We start from the raw sequence: 10,189 nt of genomic DNA on the forward strand, positions 1-10,189 counted from the left end.
TGGAAGACTGATGGACCAGCGCCCGGCTGGGACTGTCTCCTGGCTCCATACCCACAACCAGATTTCAAGGACTGTTTGTCACAGATGGAAAAGTAAGTGGGTCATTCTGCATAAGCTTGCCATTTTGCATCCCTCTGGTAACAAAAAAAATTTTGAAATTTGGTGATTTTGCAAATTAACCAGGTAATGTAGACGGCATTCAGGTCTATTCATCATTCTGGTATGTCTTCATTACATTTGGGCTTTTACAATAAAAAAAAATGCAGCTCAATTCTAGATAAAAATTGACTTTAAAGACTATTTTCAACATTTGTTGCATTTGTCTATATGTTTGGAAAAGGAAGGGTTTGCTGGTGAACTGAAAACATTTCAAATATTCTTTCAAATGAGTTTCCTTTGAAAAATACTCATCAAAGTGGACAAAGCTTGTGTAAAATGATTCAGCTTCTTTTCCCTCCATAGTTTCTCTCCATAGATTTAAAGTGTTTAGCAGTCCCAGCCTGTAGCATGTAACTATAAACACATTCATCCCATGGATCTTTTGCACAGTACCCTTAGCATTCAGAAACCTTTTAAACTTGTTTACATTCTTGAACATTTTGGATGAAATGAAATTAATATTTCAGTATAAACGAACTGACTCGCTGTCAGGAGAATTGCAACAGAGACTTGCGCACACTACAGTGAGACTGCGGAAACGAGCTGCACACAGCCAGCAGAAACAAATAAAAATAGATTATCAGAAACCCTCAGCATCATTTCAGCGTATCATCTATTTTAGTATCAATGCAATACACTTTTTAGAATGTTAATTGACTCCCCAGTAAACATTTAAATAATTCAAAAGTTACACTCACACTTTTGCAAGCGAGATTTTTTAATATATTGAAAAGTATTTTTTTTCACTCGTCTGTCTAGAGGGTTTGAGAAAGTGGGAAAAAGATAAAAGAAAAAGAATGGGTTTCATAGAGCCATAGTCATTAAAAGAATCTGAAAATAGCAACTCGCTATCATCTGTTCTCATAGCACGGGTCAGGAGCTCTGACACCTCCAAAATTCCTCCTGTCAGGGTAGGGGGCCATTTGTATTCTCTCTCATTAGGCAATTTGACTAATGACCTGCCGCGGCTGCAGAGCTACTGAGGGACCCGGAGCCTCGCGCCCTCTCTCTTGCAGCAGCCTGAACACACACACCCTCTATTGGAATGGCACAGATGGCATGCCCGGGCGACAAAATAAACTACAATATGTCTCCGAGATGTTGTCAGGCCTGGGCACTATTTCTCATGTCAGAGCGGGGCTAAGGGCTGTGAGTGGGCATAGGGGGTCCTCCTCCAGCTCTCTGTTCATCGACTCACCATTATCTGCAGAGGTGACAGAGAGCGGGGTCTGCAAACTAGAATAGCATTTCCATGGTCTGCATAAAGAATCCGGCTCAAATTGAGAGTCACATCGACAGCCAAGGTATTGCGATGTCTAGCCTGGCTACACACAGAGGAAAGGCAACATCCAATTGTTTGGAATATGAAATAGAGCAGGTTCCAGATGAAGCTCTCACCTATTTTTGACCTGTCTTACTTATCATTTTATGGTGCTGCTAAACAATGGATATCAGCTCAATCATGAGTAAAAACTTGTAATGGATGTTCATTTGCACTTGCACATTATTGCCCTGACTGTGACTTTCTCACTTAATTCAGGTGCGAGACAGATTCACCCAAGTAATCATACTAGACAGAGATCAATGCAATTCTGCTGAATTAGTGAAGTGTAAAATAAAAGTTCATCAACATTCCTAAAGTGTTACTCTTGAGTTGTGGTTCAGGTAATATGGGGTATGCTCGATCACCCACGCATATTTTTCCATCAGTCAGTGTCTGAGCACAACTCGGTGTGGTTTATGTGTTTGTGTGTGAATGTGTGTGTGTGTGTGTGTGTAGGTATGTCGGCGCCTGTGTAGTGCGTGGCCATGTCTGTTAGAGCCCAGGAAATGCAATGTATGGTGCTGCTGAAGTCCTGGGTGACAGTGCATCCAACAATGGAAGAGTGAGGGATTAGTGCTCAGCCCAGCGTACGAGGGAGCCCTTCCCGCCCTGAAACAGCCATTCATCTGTGCCCAGGGGCTGGAGATGACAATGCAGCCATTGCTCATCGCACCTGACGGAGCCATTAATAAGGCAATGATCCACACGGGGCCTGTGCTGACTTCGTTCTTTACACTACAATCACTCAAGCCACAGGGTCCTCCTTACTTAACGCCACCTCTGCGCTCGCTGCCGTCATCATCACCACCACCACCACCACCATCACCATCATCATCATCATCATCATCATCATCATCGCAGTCGCTGTACCAAAATTCCTGCCAGATGTTTTCGTATTGACTGCACTCACATGCTCCAAATGCCAAGTAACTACCCAATTCCCCACACTGCAATACACTCATGAGTTAATGGACTGTAGCCTGGCCATTTGAGCGGCGAGAACATGCTTCATACTGGGATTCCTGGTCAGAAGATTGGATTTACATTATTTTTGCCCTTTGCACCTTCAGATTTCTCCATAGTACAGCATTCATTCCTTACCACCGAGTCATCTGCGGTGCCTCTCCATTTGTCTGGGTGTAAGATAGCCTCTCTAGTATAGATGGTGGAGGAATACAAAGTGAGATCTGGTTTTAAATGTAATCCTTGAGCAATAAAGAAACTCTCTGGCCTTCAGCTTCGTGCATTCATCTGTCCGTGCCTCACAGATCCATCAGCAGCTACAATCTCCGCTTCCCATTGCTGGCTATTGATTCAAATGTATTCTCCCTACGTACCTCTGCCTGGTGTTGGTGCTCCCAGCGACACAGCAGTGCTTGTTTATTCACTTGTAGTTATGAGCTTAAACAAGTCATCATGCCTTCCCAGTTGCCCTCTCTTGCTCGCTGCTTCAAGTAGCCAGACATTCAAAGCTGCTGCAGGGAGGTGGGTGTTGAGACTTTTAACATCTCCTGGATGAGTGGAATGAAAGCTGCGTCAATGTCTGTGGATTTGTTGGTCCACGGCTTTGAACCAAGCTGAAATATCCCAGCAGCTATTGGATTTGCGATTTTGAGTGAAAACTCTCAACAGCTATTCGATGGATTCCCCTTAAATCTTACCAACACACAGTGTACAATGCAGTTATTTTGATGATGCCTTAAATTTTCATGTGGAGCCATCATCGACTTTTAATTTGTTTATTCTCTGTTATAAGTATCAATATCCTCAGCTTTCGTTTTTAAGTGCTAATTAGCCAATGCTAACACGCAAAACTAATGGGGTCAGCATGGAAGACATTGAACCTGCTTAACATCAGCCTGTTATCATTGCAATTATGAGAATGTAAGCATGCTGACAATAGCATTTAGTTCAAAGAACCACTGTGTCTCAACACAGCAGCTAGCATGGCTCTTGTTGCTACTGCATTTTTTGTTTTTTTTTCTTACTGTGGGAGATGAATAGAAGCCAAGAAACTAAATAAGCTTTCCTGTGGTCATGAGGGTGAGGGTCATGCTTTGATTACAAAGATCACATTGTACTACACTTGTGTGGAAAGTGCCAAACCATGGATCAGTGTAATAACCGAGAAAGGAAAGCACACAAGTGTCAAAGTGAGGGATATTTTAGAATTTCGTACTTTTAAATATTGCTGTGAACAGGAAAGGCCAAAAGGAGTGTCAGCTCCCAAACGATGACTCATGAAAAGCTTCGGCTTACATTTATGAGTTCCTTTTCCTGTGCCAGCGGCCTGATGGACTTGCGGGTAAAAGAACACCAGTTGGAAGCTTGGCCTCTTGATATTTGGGGCTCCTGTCGAAGCCAACTGCAGCAAGTTTTGTGCCTCCAGATTTGGAGTTTTATAATGAAGCCGAGCAGCTGCAGTTTTCCCTTCAGTCTGGAAACGAGAGGCTTTGTGTCTCTTGTCACCCTGTGTTAATTTGGGCCCTAATGTATTTTATAAACAAAGGGCTGCTCTCTAGCCTGACAGTCGTGACACCTTGATTCCAGTGCAGGATGCATGCAGGACGGGGTTACACCATTAATAATCAACTGGCAGCCATCACACCATTTTAACCACGATCATTATGATAAAGGGCATACACTTAATTACAGGCCTGCTTAATTATAGCTCTGTTGAAGCTCGTTTGTTTGGTCAAATGCTAATTATACCACCACGCTCTTGGCAAGTCCTCATTTCAATCCACTTTTTGCCGGCTGAACAGTGTGGCTTATTTTCATGCAAATTTGATATCTGGTGAATGTTTTGTCTCTCTTCTTTCCGCTTTTCTGTGCCTTGTGTGAGTGTGTCTTTGTTTCGGAGGTGAACATCTCTCAGACAAGACGGAATCGGGAATAATCAAGAGTAATTAAACTGGAAGAGGGCTGGGAAAGGGCCGGGTTGGAGGAGAGAGTGGAGGTGCTCACATACAGCAGAGAATAAAAAAGCCTTTCATCTTCTCTCCGTAGACGGAAGGAGGGGAGGTGCTGGGGTGGCTGGGGATGTTGATAGCTTTGCTGTTTTATAATCCCACATTTAGTCTTGTGGAAAGACTCAGGATCAAGAATAGGGAGTAGTATATGTTTGTATAAAAGTCAAACTTCAACTTTGCTTTTTCTTACTTTTTTTTTTTCTTTTTTTTTTGCAGCTCTGGATGATGTGCCCTTTGTGGTCTCTGACAAGTTTCTTGAAGGCCCCAAAGAGGTAAAAATTCTTTGAGGATCCAGTGACAAAATGCAGAATGACTTCTTTATTATATATAATATGAGAGTGGTGGTGATAGTTACTTCTCCTACAGCTTCACCTTAAGTGAACACCACTTTCTCTTTCCTTTCCTTTCCTTTCCTTTCCTTTCCTTTCCTTTCCTCCAGACTGAGTGATGAATGCGTGCAGTCAGGCAGAGCTGGCTCAATGCAGTCCATTTGGCTGGCTGGCGGTGGTTGTCACTATAGCCCCGTTTGTATTGACACAGAGAGGGAGAGGATTAAAGATTTTAAGCATGCTTACTTAGCCATGAGCCTAACCGCCATGTTTCTTGTGTGTTTTTTTTTTTTTTCTTCTTCTTCTCCTTCTCCCTCCTCCTCTCCCTGCTTTTGATTTCAGATGCAGCAAGTCAATTTAATGGGCATTACGATCAAATCCCTGGCAGAGATCGAGGAGGAAGTGAGTAGAGGCTGCAACGCTCGGCTGCCGCTGACGCCGCTGGCCCAGAATGCAAAGCAAACGGTCTTGGGGTTGTAATTAAGTGTCTGAGACAGCGAGGCCCTGTTGGCTCCACTAAGCCCCAATTGAATAAAAGCATGGCCAAGCTAGGCAGCCATTCTCTCCTAAAAGCTTCGTCTCCTGTTCCAAAACACTTGACTTTTATTCCCCAATTCTTCTCTCAAACAGCTCAATCTAGCATCTCGCACAGCGCTGTACATCTTAAGGAGTCTTTCTTGGTCAGATTCCGCATGTTTAACTTTTTAAGTTTCCAATCAGCTTCGTAGTTAAAAAGTTAGAGATCATGTAGAGCAAATAAAAAGCGCTCCCCATTTCTGATGAAACACTGTAGCCTACAGGCATTCGTAGGAAGAAAATCATCAGTGCGCAGCTCCGTCTTTAGAGCTCGTGTTTGTGAGAGCAAGAGGAGGGGAAAAAAAAGAGAGAGTCAGTATGTCTTTGTGTGTGTGTGTGTGTGTGCGCGTGTGTGTACGTGTATGTGTGTGTGTGTGAGCTGTATTTGTGTGGGTGTGTGTGTGTGTGTGCGCTTTAAAGAGAGTGACAACCCCCCTTCTCTCTCATTAGCACGGTATCTTGGTATCAGAACTGCCAGGAAGTGACAGACCACTGTAAAAGAACAGGTGCTGTTGGGTTTGAGATGTGTTACAGAGCAAACACTCCCTCATCAAACCGGGTGTCTGTTCTGCACTCTGCCTCTGTCTTCTGTCATATACTATCCAAATCACACAGAGTCGCCATCTTGTCATATGGTCATCTGAATGAAGCTCATTGTCAGCGCAGGTATTAATGGCATGTACGCGTGTGTGTGTGTGTGTGTGTGTCCAGGGTGGAGACAGGCTGACTGCTCATCCTATATGTTCTTGTCTTTTTTCCCCCCTTTTTCCTCTCCTCTCCTTCTCTTCCTTCCTCTCCTTCTCCTTCCTTTCTTCTCCGAGAGTGTGATTAGCAGGAGGACACATGGTGAGCTGAGCTGGGGAAGAGAAGGGAAGGGCATGAGAAATCATTAATTACAGCCGCGCTGGAGCTGATGAAGTAAATGTGAGATAGTGTAACACACAGGATTTAGTGAAGTGGACGACAGCACAAGATTAATGGTGGGGCCAGGCTGATGAGGATGAAGTCACAGCTTAGCTTGATAATTAGTTTCCAAGTGGAAACATCCCTCACCATTGTGTTATTTTTACTTCTCTGCTCTTATTATTATCCCACGATGATATCTGCGGAACAATGGGGGAAATATAGTCTGTGATTTTCTTGCAAACATGCTGTCTGCCACTTTTCTTGTTTTTCTGTATCAGTGTTTCACTATTAATATAATGTCTGCTTCTGTGCAGAAACCATCTGAGCTCATTCTTAGCAAAAGGCACCTCAATGAAATTCAGAAAAAGCAGTTTTTAGTATGAACTCGTCCCCCCCAGTTTTCTCAATGTTTTTGAGTAAATTTCTTCTTCTGTTGTCCAGAAGAGGTCACTGTCCGTGCCTTACTGTCAGGCTTCCTTTTCTCTTTTTTTCCCCCCTCTCCTCAGAAACTGGAGGCGCTTTCTGCACAGAATCTAATTGCCTCATTTTTAAACCCATTAAAAAATATAGATTCATGAAAGAGATGTACTTTCTAGAATTATACATATGCACATGTAATTGAGGAAAACTGTTGTAATCACAGCCACAGTTGTAGATAAGACCATTTCCTAACAGGCATCACTTAAGCCATGTCTCAGATGATGTTGGTTCCAGCAATTAGGCATTCTTTTCATTTCCCAAATGACTCGCAAAACTTGCGGATATTATAATTGCTTTTAGCCACGCATATCTAATTTGTGTCTTTTTAAGTGTTAATTAGTAAGCGATTTAAAGTGACATCTTTATGTAGTTTGCTCTGCTGAAAAATGTTGTTGGCGGCTGGCTAATGATTTTCAGAGGGAGTATACTTGGGTGGAAAGAAGTGTGTATGCACACATGACAAGATTTTCATTAGCACCTATGTATGATTGGTTTTTAGTGCTTGTAGGGAGTTATCTGTACGTGCGTGTGTTTCTTTCCTTGCTTATGCTTTGTGTGGGTGTCGGTGTGTGTGTGTGTGTGTGTTTCTATGTGAACGTATGGAAGGACAGTAGTGTACAGGGGTATGTGAGAGGGAGAGCTCCAAATAGAGGTGGAATTAATGAAGACAACATGTCACATATTTTTGGCAGTGGAGCAGGGACAGGAAATGAAGCTCGGCTCGTCTGGGTGACTGCCGCCCATGTTCTAGTGTGTCACTGTCCTGTCAGCCTGTGTGTAAAACTGGCAGACATTGATACATGCTCTCCCTGATAACACCCCATTCCCCCATCCATCATCCACACACACACACACACACACACACACACACACTCACACACACACACACACACGTACACACAGGAATATTTATTTACTGTGCCAGATGTTGAGACTGAATTTTTGTGTGGTAGGGGGCCTGAATTCTTTCACAAATAACAGGCTTGTGATATGTGACAGGTTTGGGGGGAACTTGCAGCTTCCCCTCAAGTAGGCGAAAATCAGGGAAGGTGGTATTTTGAACAAGAGAACCCAGTTTTAGCCATTGTGGCTCAGTGGCTGCTGCTGGAGATTTGGAAACTTATTTCAGTGATCATACAGCATCACCTAGTGCTGTGTTGCAGTAATACAACTGTCCAACTTGGGGGGAAGTGAGCTCTACTTTAGTCACAAAACTTCACTGTTCAGCCAGTGGAACTACACCCACAGCAAAATCAAGAATGCGTTATTACGTTTTAAAACTCTCTGACCATAAATTATTCAAATTATATAGTTTTGTTGAGATTATTTAATTGCCTTAGTCAATTTGCAAGGGAGCTTTGCCTTTTTTTTGTGTTAATTTCTTAATAATTTGGATCTTTGGAATAGATTTTGGAAAAGTGGCTTATACGTCTGAGCACTGCTGGGAACTGCTAATGCTTTGGGGGCACACCAAACCAACTTTTTCTCTTCCAGTACTGATTCAGGGTAATAATAATATTATTATCCATCATTACTGAATGCCACTGCGCTTTTTTTCCCCTAATTTTAACATCTGTATACCTTACGGCATGGAACTCAGGAACCATTTTTATGATAGTTAACGTGAAAGTCAGAGATTGATGTAGCACTAAAAACTGACTGGATGACGGTAACAGATAGCGGATGCATTTTATTACAGCATTAAGCAAAAGATAATAATTTATGCTGACCCGTTACGGCCTGTAGGTTTGTATCAAGGCCTGAAGCAATCTAGCGTAACCTTTTTTTTTTTTTTTACCTGTTGTTGTTATAATAGGACAAATTACACTTTTAGCACAAAACTGGCAACAAAGAGTGAAAACTGTGTTTTGTAGAATCAGTGAATGTGAATAAAAAATGACACTTTGTCCTGGCCGTAATGCCTCATAAACCAAGAATGTCTGAAGCTGTATAGATAGTCATGTCCATGCTGTGCCACAGGGGGGCAGTGGTTCTTTATGTTTTCTCAGTCTTCATTCTTTAGAGCTATCTAATCCTTCTTCCAGTAATCATAAATTAGTGTTTTATTCTATAGTTCAATTACAGTTATGTTATGTACAAATGGTACTAATAGTAGGTCTGCTGTTCATTGCAGCATTTCTTGTGAATGGTCACTTTTGCTTACTTTGGAATGCATTTTCAGTATGGTGATGTTTTTGTTCTGTTTTTGACAATGTCATTTCATTCACCAACTTTCTCTTCTTCTTCTGCTTGCAGTTTCAGTACAACTTCAGCACAGAGCGAAGCGTCGCTCGCTAACTTCTCATGTGGGCCTCTCACGCTGCAAGAGCCACAACGACAGGAAACAGTACAAATTGACAGAAGGATCGTTTGTAAAATAATGAAATGAAGTGAAAGTGCAGGATGTACTATTAATTATTTATTGTGTAATTTTGAACAAACTATTTTACCTCTATGGGTTCTATATAAAAAATACAGTATTTGAAAAATGTGTGTTCATGCACAACTGTACAACTCATTAAATTTTAGAAATGTTTTCAATGTAGTTATTGTGAGAGTGACTTTTGTAAGTTTGTCTTTTCTTACTCAGAAAGCCTCACAGGAAGTGATTCAAATGCTGCTGCTGCTGCTCAAAATAAGTTGAACTAATTAATATTCCTGAATAGATTAGTTCATAAATGCACGTTAGCTGTGACTCACATTGTGCTCATCAAAATAACAGGGCCGCGCTGACAGTGAGTAGCAGCCGGGGAGGACAAACGGGAACAGAGAGGCAGCTTCATCACACACAAACAGGCCCGAGCGATGTTCGTTTTCCAGCATCTTTCCATCAAAAAGTTCATCATGAGCAGCGTGCGGCAAGAACGAGCAGTGCTTTGAGCCGCGGGAGTACTTACCCTAGACACCCACCCACGTCAGCAGCGACTCCTCTACTGAGTCAGCTCTTTAACAACAGAACAACATTAAGTTTCAGCTCTCAAATTAGAATTGCACTCTGCAGCTAGCTACAGGTGAGTAATTTGGAGGTGAAAAATACCATGTGTTGGAGCTTTCTGTGATCAAGGTAATTTTGGTGTATTTTAATATACATAAACTTTACTTTGGAATTTTCAGAACACAAAGACATCTTTGTTGGTTGAATTAAATATTTGTTTTTTTGTTGTTTTTTTTTTCAACAAACAAATCAACACCCTGCTGCCACCGTGCTGCCAGATTCAGAGGCAGATTTTCCACTGGAATACTGAAACATCACCGTCTCCTCACTGCTCATGTGTCATTTGCAACTAATTAAATTGTGAGAAATCATTTGCACATTTTTCCGCTGTAATTAGTATTAGAAGCTCATGAATAGATTAACGTCCCTGTTGTTAATTAGACTCTCCTCCTGCTAAGTTTTGCGAACTTGTGGATTCTGCTAACAGTGCAGGTATTTTTTTATTTAT

General features: G+C 42.1%; 1 protein-coding gene across 1 annotated transcript in view; it reads left to right on the plus strand.

Moving 5' to 3' along the window:
* mvb12bb (multivesicular body subunit 12Bb) overlaps positions 1-9,280 on the plus strand; it is a 30,755-nt gene extending 21,475 nt beyond the window's left edge. Inside the window, exons 7-9 of the mRNA XM_008305973.1 lie at positions 4,672-4,727; positions 5,127-5,186; positions 9,003-9,280. Of these exons, the coding sequence (XP_008304195.1) occupies positions 4,672-4,727; positions 5,127-5,186; positions 9,003-9,044 (158 nt within the window). The 3' untranslated portion in view covers positions 9,045-9,280. The remainder of the gene's footprint in view (positions 1-4,671; positions 4,728-5,126; positions 5,187-9,002) is intronic.
* Positions 9,281-10,189: the final 909 nt, after the last annotated feature.

This window comes from Stegastes partitus, unplaced genomic scaffold (genome assembly GCF_000690725.1).
Source record: "Stegastes partitus isolate 25-593 unplaced genomic scaffold, Stegastes_partitus-1.0.2 Scaffold44, whole genome shotgun sequence".
NCBI lineage: Eukaryota > Metazoa > Chordata > Actinopteri > Pomacentridae > Stegastes > Stegastes partitus.